Here is an 18,521-nt window from a genome sequence, read left to right on the forward strand (position 1 = left end):
AAGTTGCTAAAGTCATCCCAATATTTAAGAAAGGTGAAAAACTCAACGCAGAAAATTACAGACCCGTATCGCTGTTACCTGTGTTTGGTAAACTTCTGGAGAGATTAGTTCACCAAAGACTAATAAATTTTCTTCATAAGAACCAGATACTATGTGATGCCCAGCACGGTTTCAGAAAAAACAAATCCACGACATCCTCCATATATGAGTGTTTACACTCCACCCTTGATGCTCTAGACAAAAAACAAAAAGCAGTTGGGATCTTCCTAGATTTGTACAAGGCATTTGATGTCATACACCACAAGATTCTTCTGGAGTCCTATGACATAAGAGGCACCCCACTAAACTGGTTCAGCTCATACCTGACAAATAGGAAACAAAAAGTGTCAATAAAACATAACAATCAAGGACATATCGAAACATACTACTCTGACTATTGCAATATTACGCAAGGTGTGCCCCAAGGCTCAATACTTGGACCAGTGCTCTTCCTTGTGTAGATTAACGACCTACTGTCAAACATCAATGCCAGCACCAGTACACTCTTCGTAGATGATACCAGTATCCTCATAACAAGAAAAAATGAACATGAACTCCAAGAGGCCATAAATGGAAATACAGACGAACTTGGTGATTGGTTTGAGAAAAACAAGTTCATAGTTAACACAAAGAAAACCACTTACCTAAACTTCCACCTAAGAACAAATAAAATTATGCCTGATATGAAATTACACAGTTCCCAAATATCCCCAAATACAGAAACATGATTTCTAGGCCTATGGATCCAGGAAAATCTAAAATGGCAAACACACATTAATAAAACTAATAGTAAGCTAAACAAAGTGTGCTAAGCCCTACGAATCCTTGCATACTGCACAAGCCCAGAAACTGTTCACACAGCCTACTATGCACAATTCCACAGTGTAATGCAGTATGGTATTATATTCTGGGGAGACTCTACACATAGCCCAAACATTCTCCTCACCCAAAAGAGAGCTATAAGAATAATGAATAAGGCAATGCCGACTGACAGCTGCAAACCTCTCTTCCAAAAGTTGCTCATCTTACCTCTTGGCAGCCTGTGTATACTAGAACTATGCAAATTTGTAAAAAGTAATATTACAAAATTTAATAAAAATGTAAATGCCCATGCCTATCGTACAAGGCAGAAAATGAAACTCCATGTTAAAGAAATGCGCACCTCTGCCATTAAAAACTTTCCTTTCAACAAAGGCATTAAAATATACATCAGGCTGCTATCAGAAATAACAAACAGTAAGTCCCTGACTGTATTTAATAAAAAAATTAAAATCATTCCTACTTTTTCATTGTTTCTACAGTGCAAGTGAGTTTTTGCACCACATGGGTGGAAAGAAACACGAAACAAAGTGCAGCAAAGATTTTTGTAAAGAGTAAAACATTAATGCAAGTATGTGCAAAAATCTTTCAGCTATATCATCTGCTACTAAGCAAATTACGTGCAGAAAGAATATCCAACAAGCTACTGTTGTGTGTAAGTGTGAGAGGAATACAGCACTAAAATACAAATGTGTAACTGAGTGTGTAATTTGTGTGTTCGTAACTTCTCAGAAAATCTGTATGTAAACTCATGTTTGTGCCAGCAAATTATTGTAATGTCCAACATAAAATGTATGTATGTGCATCACCATGTGCATGTCATGTATAGTATTGATTCAGAGGACAAAAAATAAATTATGATATATCTAGCCCAATCAATCTCGCATGCAGCTACAATTTCTAATTCAATGGATTACAGTGTCTTGTCTAATGTGACAAACCCACAACCTCCATTTGCCATCATCCTATACTTTCAATACACACTGAAGTTTTCCCCAAAAAATCCCCAAAGCAATTACAATAAGCACAAGTAACAAAGATTGCTTTGGGCACTTTTTGTTTGCCACTGAAGGCTTTATTATCATGCCATCATCAATTAGACAAGTTCCAGTCATTAATTGACATTCACAACTAAACTGTGAAGCTTTTGTCGAATGCAAAAAGCTGTGCATGTCTCACACAAGTTGCCTACATGCCTGCAATGATCATAAGCATAGCAGGCGTTCAGGGAGAACTTTTGATCACTAAATGTCATGAGCAGCCACAACTCTTCCCTAATTATCATGCATAGGGACAGCCGAACCTGCCCAGGAAGGGCACTTAGTATATTTAACGAAGAATTGTGCTGCAATAGGATCTTGTCTGAGCGAGGAACTACGTCAGCAAGTAACAGGTATTCTGCTTCATGTTCCAGATTCTGTCAAATCTGGAGTGGTGATAAGAGAGACCAAGCAATCCATGGTAAAACACCATGTCAACATGGAGGATCATTCCCCAATTAGCTAGCATTCGTATAGGGTATCACTGGCTGAAGCATACATAACTTGAAATTGGAGAACAGCAAGACGACACCACTGAACCTTCAGAGAGTTCTTGGTCCCCTCTAGTGCTGCTTGTGAAGGAGGAGAACCGTGCATGGCATTTCTGCATCAACTATTGAGGACTGAACCAAATTTAAAAAAAAAAAAAATAATAATAATAATAATAATAAGATATCTATCCACTGTCATGCATTGATGAAAACTTGGACTGCTGGAGAGGGGAAAGTATTTCTCAACTATGGAATTGCAGAAAGGCTATTGGCAAATGGAGGTTGATGAGGCTGATTGGGGAAAGGCTTCCTTCGTAGCTCCTAGTGCTTTCTGTTTTCTCCTTAAGGAGACACTAACATTCTCTCCGGTTCTTGTATTGTATGACAAGAATGGTGAGACAGAACTTCACACCGATGCCAGCAGCTTTGGGCTAGAATCAGTTCTAATAAAAATTCAGGAAGGTGCTAAGAAGGTGGCAGCTAAACTTCCAGGTCCTCTCCAATTTCAAGATGAACTACTATACAACTGAGAAGGAGTACTTTGAAGTTGTTTGGGCAATTAACAAGTTCTGACAGTACTTATTTGGCAAATAATTCAACATTGTGAGAGATCATCATTGTCTGCACTGGTTGACTAGCCTGAAGATATATTGAGTTGACTGATGAGGGGGCAAGGAGACTTAAGGAGTATGATGTCACAATGGTATACAAAAAAAGACACAAACACAAGGACACCGACTACTTTTAAGGAATTCTTTGGTAGAGAGACCATATCACTGCTGAACAGAGGGAAGATCCAGCACTACTGAACGCCACAGAAACGCCAAAAAATGATGAATTGACCGAAAGAAGGATGAATTGACCGAAAGAAGGATTCCAATTAATATGTGGAACATTGTATGAGAGGAATTATGATCCATCACACAGTATGGTATGTAGACACAAATACGGAATGTTTTCGAGTAAGTGGCAATGATGAGAGGTGACGAGTGATATCTATTGTTACCTGTAACTTGCCTATTCACTACAGTCACCTTTCCTGTGAAATTTTATCCCCTTAACACTAAGCCATCTGATAATATAAAGTATCCAAGTTCTTCCAAATGTATCCTAAATCTGTGTGTGTTTCTCTGTAAAACATAAGCCATATTACAGTGACACTTTCCCCTTTTTACCCCATCAAAAGCTGCAGTGGGAGCAGGTTTGTAACAGATCAATGCTTGTTACATTATGCAGATATTAATGTCTACATCAGGCATTTGTCTCTTCTTCAGATTGACCATATAGGACAGATGATGTGTGATCTGATGACTTTTGATTAATTCTTTTATATCTTTGGTTATTCAACAGGTTTTCCTTCCAATGAGATGGTTCCACATCTGTTTCTAGTGATGAACATGGAGTTTGTGATATATGTTATTCTATTATGTTTGTTGGTGGTACACGGGGAAAAAATGATTTTATCTCAAGTTCCTCACTAAAAATGTAATGCCAGTTTCAGACAATGAAGTGTGCATTGCACAATGATGTTCCCTTTTCTGCAATGAATCATTATATGTCTGGCACTTAGATTACCAAACAGCATAGTTCATGTTTACTAGAACAGTTCACACAAAATAGAGGGAATGCAAATGAACTTTCATTTCAAATGCAGATTGGCCACATTTTCTTCTGGATGTTAAACTCACAATACACCAAATAGTAAGCCAGTACAGTGTGTGTGTGTGTGTGTGTGTGTGTGTGTGTGTGTGTGTGTGTGTGTGTGTGTGTGTGTGTGAGGGGGGGGGGGGTGTTTGCACCTGCTCTCTATAGTTCTGAAGAAAGATTCAGATGAAAACTAGCAAAGCTCACAGTTTCTTTAACATGCTTTTCTAAGACTCTGTGGCTCTACATCCAGTGAGTTGGTACCTTTATTTTCAGTCATCCGGGATTTTACACTACCACATTCCCTGCATGTTACACATTTCTTGCATGCCTCAAGTTGACACTTTAAACAGGGTACTGAATTTTGGACAAACTGCTTCAACTTTGGGAGCAGAAAATCAACTTAATAGCCCAACTGAACATCAATATGCAAAATATATCATAGATATGTGGAAGTGGCAGAACAGATGACATGAACACCACCTGACATGAGGTATGTGGCTATGTACCTTGTGAGCCAGCTGCCTGGCCAATAAAAGAATGATCACAGTGTGTCTTAAGCCACTTCAGTGTTTACACATGCTCCTATCTTACAATATCTGTGCGCCTTTCATTACGATTAGTATGTTTCACTCTTTGGACATCCTCTGTATCCAGTGCTGCAAGACTGGTGCCTGAACGTAAGATTATGGATTTATTCATAACGTCCTTGCATAACCTTATGATGAACCTATCTGTTTCCAAAGTTTGTGATGCTACATTTGTTTCATATGCTTGTTTCAAGTTTCATGTAAAAATAAACATTTAGTGCCCTCTACAAAGCTGGCAACAAGAAACTTGTTATGTCAGACATTTATATCACTGTTTTGAGCTACGCAGTTTGCTATGATACACTCATGAAATATCATTGGACTTGCATCAGGTGAATATTGGTTACGAAACCACTAAAGTCGTCCAACAATCACTGGAATGACTACAGCAGCAAACACCATCAGTGTTAACCTTCCTCAAATCAACCAAAGAAAGCTCAACAATGACATCAACTCCAGCCACTGCAGAGTTTCCACTTTCCGACAAAGCCAAAGAGTGTACATAAGTTTACGGAATAAACAGTCACAATAAAGTGACGTAATTCTTCTCATACGTTAATATATTTGTGTGTAGCAAAGAAAATTTGTGAGCAACATGCTTTAAAAGTTCAAAAAACATAAAGCTGCATTTCACAAAATGGAAAATGTATCCAATGGCAACAATCTCAATACGTCACAATGGAATCGGGCAACTCATACAAATATCTGGGTATAGCAGTTTGTAGTGATATTAAATGGGATGATCACATAATTCAGCATAGGTAAAGGAGGTGGCTCACTTCAGTTCATTGGCAGGACACTTGGAAATGCAATCAGGCTACGGAGGAGATTGCTTACAAAACACTTCCTATAATATTGCTCAATTGTGTGAAACTTACACTACATAGGTCTAACAGGAGTACTGGGAGTATACAAAGGGAAACATGAATAGTCACAAGTTTGTTTGACATATGAGAGAGAGTCACAGAGTTGCTGAAAAACCAAAACTTGACAGACACTTGGAGAGAGATGCCAACTATCCCGTGAGAACCTAGTTACTAAGTTTCAAGAACCAGTTTTAAGTGAGGATCTAGAAATATACTGTAACACCAAAAAGATTGCTCTCATATGTACCAACAAGGCAAGACTAGCACCATTACTCACACACACATTTTAGCTATCATTTTTCCAACACTTCATACGTTAACAGAATGGAAAGAAACCCCAATATCTGGTACTCTCTTCCATAAACTTCTCAGCAGTTTCCGAAATGCAGACGTAGATGGTATCATAATTGAATGACTGTATATTCTGTACACACTTTTATTGTACTGATACACGAGGTTTTGAATGCCACCATATATACATTGTTTTTGTAATATAACAGTATGTACAAGGATATTCTAGTCAAATAGGCATGCCATTAAGTAATGTAATACCTACTGTAAAAAAATTGAAAATTTTCTGTTAGTTGGAAACCTTGTGAAGAGTTTTAGTCATTTGTTTGATTAACATATACATAAACATAACATTTAAGGTCTTAGTGTCAACTGTGAGTCCACTCAAAAAATACTTTTGAAAAACAGTGTTCTGTGATCAGGTGTTTACTTTGGGAATGTGTACAACTGTTGGAAATATCATCTCGGATTAACAAACAATGGGGCATTAGTTACACAATCTGTTCAAGTTTTTATGCATGGGTGGAAAAGTATAGAACAGGCTGTAAAAGCATAACCAATGAACACTGCTCTTGGTGTCCTATAGCAATATCAACGTTGATACTTCAGCCATCATCAGTTATTTTGCTGCCCAAATAGTAAAACTCGTCTACTACTTTCAGTTTCTCATTTCCTAATTAATTCCCTCGGTATCACTTGATTTAATTCAACTATATTCCATTATCCGGAAATACGGAAGCGTCCGATCCAACCCGTCTGCTTTGACCCATGACGTCACAAATATGGCGGAAACAAAAACAAACACACACACTTTCCACAAGAAGCCTAATGACACTAACGGGACAAGCGCGGGAAATGGGGTGTTTTGGGTGGGGGGCAAACTAAATATAAACAAATTTAGACGCCTTGTGTAGCTACAACGTGTAAGTGAAGACAGCCATGCATGAATACCCACCCACCTCCCCAGGCGTCGTAACCCCTGCAACCCATAGAAGATAAAGATGCTTCAGTAGCTGATTAGTGTTTTTTGTCTTTTTTTAAAAAAAAAAAATCTCACGGGATAGAACGAACAGATCAGAAAGATAAATATAATAAACCAAAACAGAAATTCGAGGAAACAGATAATTAAAATAAGTAATAAGTGTTTAAAAAAAAAAAAAAAAATAAATCTCACGAGATAGAATGAACAGATCAGAAAAGTAAATAAAATAAGATAAAACAGAACTGGAGACAGCCACACTCAAACCAAACTCCGCGCCGTCATGGCGTCACACACGACAACACCCTTACGTCACGGGTCAAAGCCGACGCGTTGGATCGGACGCTTCTGTCGACCCCATTATCCTTGTCTTGATTTTGATGATGTTCATCCTATATCCTCCTTTCAAGACACCATCCACTCTGTTACACTGCTTTTACCACTCCTTTGCTGTCTCTGACTTCTGGACTTTTTGTAGAAAATTCGAAACACAACCATTGACTAGTAAGGTCATGTTAACCATTTTCTGTTGTATTTTTTTTTTTTTGGGGGGGGGGGGCAGGGGGAGGAGAAATGTGCTTCTAACAGCATCCACAACTCGGGCATGACTGAGATCAGGGTCATGCCTCAACTGAAGATTGGTTGGTTGGTTGGTTGTAGAAGGGACCAAACTATGCGGTCATCAGTCCCTCTGACCTTGGATTAACTAAAGCCAATAAAATCCCACATTAGGATAGGCAACCACAATGTCCATAAATGAGAAACTAAGGGAAGGAAGGAAAACGGCGGAAGAAGATGTGAGGAAAAGAAAGTGACTAATGACAGGGGTGGGAAGGAAGAAGCACAGGAGACAAGAGAGATGCTCAAGACATAACAGGCCCCGTAACGAAAGGAGTGGGAAGGCAGAGGGCTGTGGTAAACCACCAAGCCCAGTTGAAGCCAGTCCAGTTGGGGCGAAGGGGGGAGCAAGAGGGCCTGTCATCCCCTCCACTCACTGATAAGGTGGAAGATCCCTCCCTTAAATAAAGCAATAAAAACCCCTACCACGAATAAAACGTAAAACGAGATCCGCCGCCGAGGCAATGGCAGCCAACACCAGGGATAGTGATTCTGGAGAGCTAAAAGTCCATTGTAGGGTGGCTAAGTTGGGGCAGTCCAATAAGATGTGAGCCACAGTCAACATTTATCGACAACGACAGAGAGGGGGTCCTCATGACGGAGGAGATAACTGGGAATCAAAAAAGTATGGCCGATGCGGAGCAGGCAGACGATGACAGAGGCCTTACGAGAGGCCCGTAAGGAGGACCACCATGGAGTTGTAGAATCCTTAATTGCCATGAGCTTGTTTGGCAAAGAAAAAGTGCTCCATTCTGCATCCCAAAGGCCCAAAACCTGATGACATAATGCCGAGCGAAGGACTATTTCTGGAATGCCAATAGCAAGAGATGGCCTGGTAGTAGCTAATTTAGCCAGTCGATCAGCAAGTTCATTGTCAGGAATCCCAACATGGCCTGGGGTCCAAATGAAAACCACAGAGCATCCATGTTGAGCAAGGAGAGAAAAGGAGTCCTGGATAGCGATGACCAACGTGTGGTGATGGAAGCACTGGCCAATAGCGTGCAAACCGCTCAATGAGACACTACAGATAGTGAAGGATAGTCCTGAGCAGAAGGGATATGGTCCAGTGCGCACAAGATGGTTACCAATTCTGCAGTAAAACCACTACAGCCATCTGGCAAGGAACGAAGTTCCATGAGTCGCGCATAGGTGTAAGCAAAACCAGTGCAGCCAGCAACCATGGAGCCATCAGTACAGATCACTTCTGAACCCTGAAAAGAACTGAGGAGACAGGAAAACTGGTGGCGAAGAGCCATCAGAGGGACAGAATTCTTTGAATCTATTGAGAGGTCAAGACAGAGTTGCGGCCGAGAGACGCACCATGGAGGGGTACATGCATGAGCGGAGAAGAGAGGTGGTAAAGGCAACTGCTGGAGCTCAGAAAATAGCAACTGAATGCGGACAGCCGTGGTAAACCCACATTGTGGCCGCCGCTGCGGCAGGGTGATCTCCATGTCTGGATAAAGGAGACCATTATTAGGGTGCTTTGTGGTGCAGCGAATGCGGAGTGCATAAGATATCAGCTGTTGTTGGAGCAAAACTGGCAGTGGTGGAATCCCCGTCCCTGCGAGAATGCTAATTACGGAGCTAGTCCGGAAGGTACCAGTTGCAAGTCGGACCACACAGTTGAGGTTGGGGTCTAGTATCTGCAGTTTCAAAGGTGATGCAGAACCATAGACAGAACTTCCATACTCTAAACAAGGCTGGACCAATGCTTGATATAATCGCAGGAGAATAGAACGGTCTGTACCCTCGGTGGTATTGCACAGACATCTAAGAACGCTGAGATGGGACCAGCACGTCCTCTTCAGCTGGCGAAGGTGAGGGAGCCATGTCAACCGGGCATCGAAGACCATACCCAAGAAGCAATGGGTGTCCACCACCTCGAGGGGCTGGCCATCGAGGAACAGTTCCGGACGGGGATGGACCGTACAGCAACGGCCACCGAAAACTGAAAGCCATGGGAGAGAGCCCATGAGTGGGCCCGACAGATTGCCCCCTGTAGGCAGCGTTCTGCAGTGCCCATTACGGAGGAGGTGAGGTAGATGCAAAACTCGTCAGCATACAAAAAGGGGGACACTGTCGGTCCAACAGCTGTCACCAGACCATTAATGGCTATGAGAAAGAGAGGGACGCTCAGCACGGAACCCTGGGTCAGTATACCATGGTGGCCAACCCCTGATAAGTGTTGGAGCATTTGGTTATGTATCCGATCCGGTCCAGGAGCTGTTTCAGAACAAAGGGCAAGGGCATTGGCAAATCCCCACTAACTGAATGGGGCATTACATGGTTCTGAGCAGCGAGAAAAAGAAAGACAAAGGCAGTCGTTCTGAACACTCTTTCAGGAGAAGGAACATGGGCGGATACTGAGCCGATGCCAAAGCTTGAGCAAAGTGTTGAGCGAAATTTTCTGCCACAACACCATGCACAGAAATTCCTGCAACCCCGGTGCGAGGATGGTGGCCAAAAATTCGCTGGAGTTTCCCCCAGACTTGTGAAGAGGGAGACTGGGGTCCTGTGACAGCTACATATTGTTCCTAGCAAATCCGTTTCTGAAATCTGATTAGGTAGCGGGCCCAGGCGTAGAGTCGTTTAAAGACCAGAAGAATAGTAGTAGAAGGGTGCCACTTGAAGTGTTGAAGAGCACGGGGGCAGTCTTTTATGGCTGCAGCAATTTCTGGAGTCCACCAAGGGACCATCTTCTGGCGGGGGGAACCTGTAGAAGAAGGGATTGCTGAAACAGCTGCTGAAAAGATAGAGGCAGTCAAGGTCTGAGTAGACTCATCAACACTGTTGTGTGGCAATACAGGGGGGATGGGAACAGAGGAGAAGGCACCCCAATCAGCCTTAGATATTGCCCGCCTGGGAGGGTGACGGGGAGAGAGAGAGAGAGAGACACTGAAGGAAGGTCAAAACAATTGGGTAAGGGTCGCTCTCACATAAGTTATCGTGGACGCCCCACTGAATGGAGGAAAGAAGGTCGGGACTGCAGATGGAGAGGTCAATGGTTGAGAAAGTGCCGTGCGCCACACTAAAGTGTGTGGGAGCACCTGTGTTAAGTAAACAGAGGTCAAGCCCTGCCAGAACTGCTTCAACTGTCCTGGCAAGGGCAGTAGTCTTATGACTACCCCAAAGAGGGTTGTGGGCATTAAAGCCCCCTAATAACTGGAAGGGAGAAGGGAGTTGCTGAAGAAGGGTGATGAGGGCATGGGATGTGGGCGGCCTGTCAGGTGGGGGGTAGAGATTACAGTTTGTGATTGGAGTGGCCAGATGGACCCTGACAGCAATGGCTTCCAGAGTGGTATGGAGGGGAACCCATTTACTAACAATGTCCTTGCAGACCAAGGTGCAAACACCACCAGAAGCCCGCAAGGGGTCAATTCGGTTCTGACAAAGTGTGGAACCCGTGAAGGGTGGGTGAGTACGAATTGACAAAATGGGTCTCCTGGAGCACAATACAAGTGGCAGAGTACAAGGAAAGAAAGGGCTGCAACTCTGCAAGGTGACGCAAATATCCATTACAATTCCACTGGAGGATTCTCAAACTGGAGACCAAAGTGGAAGCAAATGGACTGGAGTCGGTCACGCCACCGAGTCGCTTTGCGTCACCGATAAGGATGGGGTAATATCAATACAGGTGGGGTCAGACACTGTTGGTTCATTAACTGTAGGAGGGGAAGGCTGCACCTCAGGGGGTACCAGAGGGGCCTTGCCCTTGTTCCTGTGTTTCTGCTTCTTCTCTTGGGAATGAAGAGAAGAGCAGGCTTAAGTGAGGGCAGGCACAGAATTACACTGGGCAATCTTGGCACCCACCGGCTGCAGATCACGCTGCCGATGTGGAGCAGTAGATCACCTTTCAGGGGGGTGCCGGGAAGAGGAGTCCCGGGAGGGAGCTCCAGTACCGGCGGCCGCCGAAGGAGAGGTGCACTTCTGCGGCGGGGGAGGGGGAGCAGCACCCGAAGGGGTGGGTATGGGTACTGAGGGGGAGGGGGGAGAGGGGGAGGGGGGAGGGGAAGAGGGGGAGGCTGAAGGAATGGGGCGAATGGGGTGGGGCTGGGAAGAGGAGGGGGTAGCAGAGGGAATGGACGTAATTGAAGCAAAAGTAAAGGTCATAGACACAGGATGGAGCCGGTCATATTTTTGACGAGCCTCAGTTTAGGTGAGCCAATCTAAGGTTTTGTACTCTTGAATCCTCCTTTCTTTCACAAACAGCAGGCATGTAGATGAGCGTGGTGAATGCTGTCCATTACAACTTACACACATTGGCGGGGGAGCACAGGCACACCCCTCATGGAGGGGATTGGTGGTGCAGCGGGAAGATGTGTCCAAACCTTAAGCATTTAAAACATCTCATCAGTGGTGGAATATAAGGTTTACATCACACTGCTACACCATTACCTTGACCGTCTCTGGGAGGACATCCCCCCTGAAGGCCAGGATAAAGGCGGCTGTAGTGATGCGATTGTTTGGAGGGCCTCGCTGCTCACAGCGGATAAAATGAACGCCTCACTGCTCGAGGTTAGCACACAGCTCCTTGTCAGTTTGTAGAAGAAGATCTCGGTGGAAAATAATGCCCTGTACAGAGTTCAAAGATTGGTGGGGCATGACGGAGACTGGGACGTCACTGAGATGGTCACAAGCACGTACGACATATTGGGCAGCACAAGATGTCTTGATGAGCAGAGCACCGGATCGCATTTTACACATCGATTCAACTTTGCCATACTTATCTTCAATCGTCTCCACAAAAAACAAAGGCTTAGTCGTGGCAAAACTACTTCCATACATCCTGGTACAAACCAGGTACCGAGGGAAGGGTTTCAACCCAAGCTGGTGAGCTTGCCCCTCCTCCCAGGGGGTGGCCAGGGAGGGGAAGGCCGAACGATTAGAAGGAGTGTCACGTCTGCTACCACTATTAGAGACGGCCATGGAATGGCCAGGATGGTGAAGCTTTTGTTACTTCATGCACAAGGTGTCTGCCCTAGTACCACCTACTCCGATCAGGGGCTCGCCCCGTTTGCGCCACCCAGCCACAGTAAGAGCCGTCTAGCACAGCGGCCATTGCCGGGAGTACTGGTGCCCCAAAACGATGAGGATCGACTCCTGGGCATACACGAGGCGTTAACAGCTCCAGTACTAGTAGTGTAATCCCTGTGGTTTCAGGGGGCTCAGCCAAGTGGGTACTTAACAGCCCCACCACACGGACTGGCTACCGTGCTGGTGACCTAGCAGGAGGGGGCGGGCCAGGGTGCAAAGGGAAAGGGAAGGGGAGGGGGGGAAAGGAACCTGCACTATGGAAGCTAGGTAGGGAGTTCATCCCCAAATGGCTCACACTGAATGGAAAATTTTGGAAATGGAGGTCAAACCCCAAGGAGACCAAAAACGCCGTAAAGAACATGGAAACAGCAAACTAAACAAGAGCACAGACCAAAACAAAGCCAGGAGGATAGCCAGGTCAACATGAAGTCCACCAAGAGAGAAAAGAGGGGTCAGGGACAAAGGAGCAAGGATAGTGAGGGAAAGGAACAGGGATGGTAATAAAGGAAAGGAAAGCAGACTGCAATAGCTTGGGGTCCCACGCGCACCATAAATGTACCCACAAAAGGACTGTGGGCCCCCTGGGGGGTCAACTGAAGAAAAGACGATTGGGATGGTAGGGGAAAGGTGTGGTACCTCTTAAAAATAATGCTTGGACTCATACGGCACACATCTGTTGGAAATATTAGCAAAGAGGGATGGCAGTTTCTACTTCATGCTGCTTACAGCCCTGATCTTCCCCTTCCAGATATTTATCTGTTTGGTCTGATGAAAGTTTGGGTGGCATCAACATCAATGACAATAAAGGACCAAAGAAAAAAAGTACAAAAGTCATCATGACATCAATATAAATTCTTTGCTGGAGTGATAAGACGACTCATAAGAAGATGAGATATGTACATAAGTTGGTAGGGATTAGTGGAAAAACAGACAATAATACTTTTGACTTCATTTTTTGCTGTACAGCTATTTGTATGTTTAATTATTGAACGACCCTGGTATTATAATGATATATTGTAAACATTTGTCATAATATATGGTGAGAGGATCTTAGTAAGGACCTACAGAACATTCTTACAGCAAATAAATAAAAATAACACTTACAAATTGATTCCAAGTTTAAGTTTTCCCCTGACTCTTCTCTGCTGCCTTGGGAAAAAAGGCTCGTCCACAAAAATCTAATGATTCTGGTAACTTACTTACTAATTAATAGGTTGGTGCTTAAGTTTTACATGTTGGTATTTTGGTTGCTATGGGTTTATTTATCAACTGTCATTTTTTATTTGTGGTTCACAGTTGCTATCTGAGTTTACATATTGTCATTTGGAGATAGTAAGTGGACCTGCAGACACTAGAAAATGGAGTTCCAAGTTGAGAAATTGGAATATTTGTGACATATTTTTCTGTTTGAGTTAAATAGGAGGGTGACAGCAGTGGAGGCAGCCAGAAACATTTGTACCTTTTATGGGGATAATGTCACTGGACAGAGCACAACAAGAAAATTGTTCTCATTTTAAGAAGCATCATTTTGACATTAGTGACTCTCCGCATTCATGAAGAGCTTTGGGATTTGATGAAGACTGTTTACACACATTAATCCACAATGATCCATCTTAGTGTACTCAAGAACCGGCAAATTTGATGGTCATTCCATCATCATGTGACATTTGCATGCAACAGAGAAGGTTCAAAAATAGGGAGCAACTGTGCTGCGTGCTCTAAGCCAAAATCACAAAAATCAGCAGGTGGTTATATGTGCATCTCTGCTTGCTTGTCATCAACTGCCTTGTGAACAACACTGACTCTACCTATCCTGTATCATTACTGGTGACAAGAAATGGTATCTTTATGCTAACATATGGAAAAGAAAGGAGTGGTTGAGCTCAAACAAAGCAACAACTCCTTGTACAAAGACATGCATGCATCCACAAAAGATAATGTTAAGCATCTGGTGGAACAGCAACGGTGTGATGTACTAGGAATTGCATCCCTGAGGTTTAACCACTACTGCTGACATTTATTGTCAACAACTGAGATGTCTTGCAGATGCAATCCAAGAATTTTACCAAAAAGACTGCGTGAAGTGATGCCACTTAATAATGACCGTCCGCATTCTCCTAGACTGATAAAAAAACATCATACGGGAGTTGGGGTGGGATGTCATGTCACATTCATCTTGTTTACCTGATCTTGTGCCCTCATATTTTCACCTTTTCAGCTCTGTATTGAACAACTTTCAAGGGACTACATTTCCAGATGTGCTCCGAACATGCATTGACAAGTTCTCCGCCTCAAAACTACATGATTTTTACAGTCGCAGAATTAAAAAGTTACCTCAGCATTGACAGATTGTAAATAGTGAATGAGACTATATTACTGATGACTAAAGTCTCTGTTATATGTATTTGTTGTGTTTATTAAACTTATGGAAAAATGCTATGAACTTATGCACCAACCAAATTAATATAGCCATCAGATTAACAACAATTTGATGGATGATGGTACAAAATTTGAATCTCCTTTTATCTATGTCTTTGATAATCTGGCGAATAAGAATGATGGTGCATAATACATTCTGCACAACTCATTCGAAATATTTCACTTCAGCAATAAAATGAAACTAATGGGGTGGAAAGTATAGGGTCTTGGGAGGGAACAAGACAAATATACAATAACAATGTCACCGTTCCGAAACAAACTATACTAAAAAATTACAAACACGAAATCCTCAAGAATAAACCAAACAAAAAGTACCAAAAAATCTGGAATTGAATATTAGACCTACATAGCACAAAGGAAAACAAAGATACCAGGCACCCCCCTTCCACCCAAAAAACCAAAATAACCATTACTGAAAACATTGCCGCACACACTCACTCATGCCTGGTTTGAGAAGCACAGACTTGGCTCAATGTCATAATTTCTGCGCACTGCTGACACTTCGAACATTCTGTCGATTGGCCATATTGTCACCCATAGAAGCAACCTACCAATGACTAATAAACTTTGCTGTAACATCTGTAGATAGTATCAAAAAAACTTTCAAACCATGAGCAACATGACAAACTAACAATTTCAAAACAAAAAATAAATCAGTAGTCAATAACTAGTGACACTGAAATAACATACTGCAAAGGCAGCAAAAAACAAACTCCCACTACAGTGAGTAACACGAAGCACTAAGGTCAATAATGAACTATCATCATTCACAAACAATTTAGAAACAGGAAGATTAATAATTATCAACTGGCACTGAATGAACGCACAAAGGTATTGACAAAGAGAATGTCATCAGCATGTTATGCCTTGCAGTGACATACTATTAATTTGTAACTCAATTTTTAGCTATGGAGTTCTGTTCTGGGGATCAAAATAACAAAACGAGCAATTTTCCAACTGAAGAAAAGGACTGTATGGAAACAATTAAAAGTTGTAGTTGGGTTCACTGTAATGAAATTTTTTTTTTTAAATTAGGTATTCTTACTGTGCCAAGAGAACTGATCTACCAGTCTGTTGTATTCACTGGAAAAAAACATTAGTACAAAAGTCATAAATAGTTCTCCACACAACCGTGGCACAAGAGCTAGTTTGGACTTACATTTGCCACGAAAGAACACACAAAAAATTTTTAAACAGTATCTTTTACAAAGAATTAGACTGTATGAAAATTTGCCTACGGAAACGACAGAAGCAAAAATACATTTAGGCTACTTAAAAAGACAGCCGAAGTGTAGCTCTTAAATATTGCATCTATACAGTTAAAGATTGCTTCCAGAATTCAAAGCATGGTTAATAGCGCAAAAAAGGTGATTGCTGGTGCATAATAGACCTGCTAATGCCTCACCATTCTTTTCAATTTCAGTCTCTCACTCATGAGGAGATGCCAAACCACTTTTTCAGACAGATTGAGAGGAAGACATGGAAATCTAACAGAGGTGTAGCAGCATGGTTGTTATCCTAGAGTCAGCTGCAGGTATATGGCACTGTGTGCAGTGAAAAATGTGAAGAGGCTAAATGAACAATGTGTAATTATTTTTTATATTACTAAACTAAATTGTCCTCAGACATACAAAATTAAAAGATCCGTATGTTCGGTATAACTGACCGAAGTACATAGTGCACTTGTTAAGACATGGATGTCAGTTTTAGGTGGATGGAGATTCAGCTGAGTGTGGACATCCTTATTTACGATTTCTATGGGCTTCATCTGATGACTTACTGATGATGTGGCACAAGACATTATACACAGGAAAACAGGAAGTGAACAGGAGTCTGAAAATATTTTTTGTCTCTATATTATTCGTTAGGAATTACGGCTGTGGTGACAAGACTGATGCAATGCTGCAGATTATGCTGAAAGTTAAATTTTGTTGTGAGTAGGCAGAGTAACACATTCTGTCCATAACCAACTGTGGCGTAATAAAAATCAGTAAATCAATGAAAGGTTTACTACTGCCACTACAAAATAGATAACGTAAATGGAAATTTTATTTACCAGTATATTCTAATGTAGCATCCAGAGGATCAATCCAGACGGAAATATCAGTTGCAGGAACATACTCATCACTCGAAGGAACTGTTTCTAAGATTTTCGAATTGTCAAGCGAAGGGATACCTGTACAGTCTTTGTTTTTCTCTTCAGAAATAACCTGTAACGCATAAAATATAAATTTAAAAATTTTAAGCACCATTACAAAGACATATATGTACAAGAATTATCCCAACAATTGTATACTGTATTTATTTCCTGCCAAGCTCAAGACTTAGCAATTCGCTGCATAAAATGCGTAGACTACGTAACATGAATCTAGTCAAACTACAGATAAAAATTTTTCATTGTTAAAAAATTCGGCGAGTTAACCTAATTATACCGTTGGTAACTGAGTCATTGCTTTTCCTGGCCCTTCTTTCATAAAAAGACTCATTTACCTTTATTGTCGGATATTCTTCTTTTAATCCATAATACATTACACAGTGGGAATTATAATCTGCTTTCGTAACAACATTTTTTGCGCCTTCTTTGGTTTTTCCTTTGCTTGTTTCTCCAATGTCAGTGTCCTTCCTGATTTCAGCAACTTTTCTACCTCCTCCTTCTGCCAGCAATATACAATCACTAAGGAGTTTTCGAAGACTAATGTTGTTTTGCGACACTGTAGGTTCTTTTTTACTGCTGTCATAAGACCTCAGAAGATTCGTGTTTAATGATACGAAGAATAAAATCGACAAGGCCACAATAATAAATACTCCTAATGGATTGAGCCTTACAGTCCCACCAAACATTGTTATGTAGTATCTCTTAAAAAATATTAAACGAAATCAGTTTTGAAATGTTCATTTCAAATTTTAAAAACATTTTATTAGTTTGAATGGAAAACTCAATGGCGGTACACTTGACAAATTACTTCGCTGGATGAAACCATTTACTACTAGAAGTCTAACGTTACGTTTCACAGTAGTTCTGATCACACATTACACATACACGCATACGCGTCAACTTACTTAACGCGGCGTGATAGGCAATTCTTCTGTCACAGATCTCAGCTGACCGGAAGGAGAAGCATGGCGTCGATGTCACCGTCGGAGGTACTGTTGTGATTTACAATTAAAGTAGCGCGTACTCGTTGTTTCGATATACGAAGTATTGTACTTGGTAACATTGGGTATTGCATTTTACTATAATTCTTGTTGTTTGCCCGAATGTTAGTATGTATTGCGAATGTCGTAAAAGCGAATGTTTGATGCATATGGGAAAACAAGTGAAGTTAAGGTTAATATTATTGGAATGTTTTCGTGCCAAAATCCTCGCAGATATCAAGTTTGTGTCCCTTGGTGAAGTTGTGGAATAATTGATGATCTCCCAGTTAAGCGGTGCTTGGCTTCGAAGCGTATTTCTCAAAATGTTGGCGAAATGCCCGAAGTTCTAATTGCGTCCAGGTGTTGCTCTGTTTCGCACTGTGTAAGAACTGATTTGTTTGTGATGCAACACATTATATTGTAATAGGCAAACTTTGCAAACAATGTGAGTCAAATAGGTTTGTTAGTAAATACGTTATGGATGAATAATTACACCAAACGAATATGAATGCCGTAGTGACATTGTTTGATTC

At 41.8% G+C, this 18,521-nt stretch overlaps 2 protein-coding genes across 2 annotated transcripts in view; one reads left to right on the forward strand and one right to left on the reverse strand.

Moving 5' to 3' along the window:
* Positions 1 to 17,881, reverse strand: part of LOC126475120 (inositol monophosphatase 3) — a 35,182-nt gene extending 17,301 nt beyond the window's left edge. The window contains 2 exon segments of the mRNA XM_050102714.1: positions 16,910 to 17,063; positions 17,344 to 17,881. Of these exon segments, the coding sequence (XP_049958671.1) occupies positions 16,910 to 17,063; positions 17,344 to 17,694 (505 nt within the window). The 5' untranslated portion in view covers positions 17,695 to 17,881.
* A 15-nt stretch (positions 17,882 to 17,896) lies between these two features.
* The window catches only part of LOC126475121 (ubiquitin-conjugating enzyme E2 W), a 99,658-nt gene continuing 99,033 nt past the window's right edge, over positions 17,897 to 18,521 (forward strand). The window contains exon 1 of the mRNA XM_050102715.1: positions 17,897 to 17,997. Coding sequence (XP_049958672.1) covers positions 17,974 to 17,997 — 24 coding nt within the window. The 5' untranslated portion in view covers positions 17,897 to 17,973. The remainder of the gene's footprint in view (positions 17,998 to 18,521) is intronic.

Source organism: Schistocerca serialis, chromosome 4, assembly GCF_023864345.2.
Source record: "Schistocerca serialis cubense isolate TAMUIC-IGC-003099 chromosome 4, iqSchSeri2.2, whole genome shotgun sequence".
NCBI lineage: Eukaryota > Metazoa > Arthropoda > Insecta > Orthoptera > Acrididae > Schistocerca > Schistocerca serialis.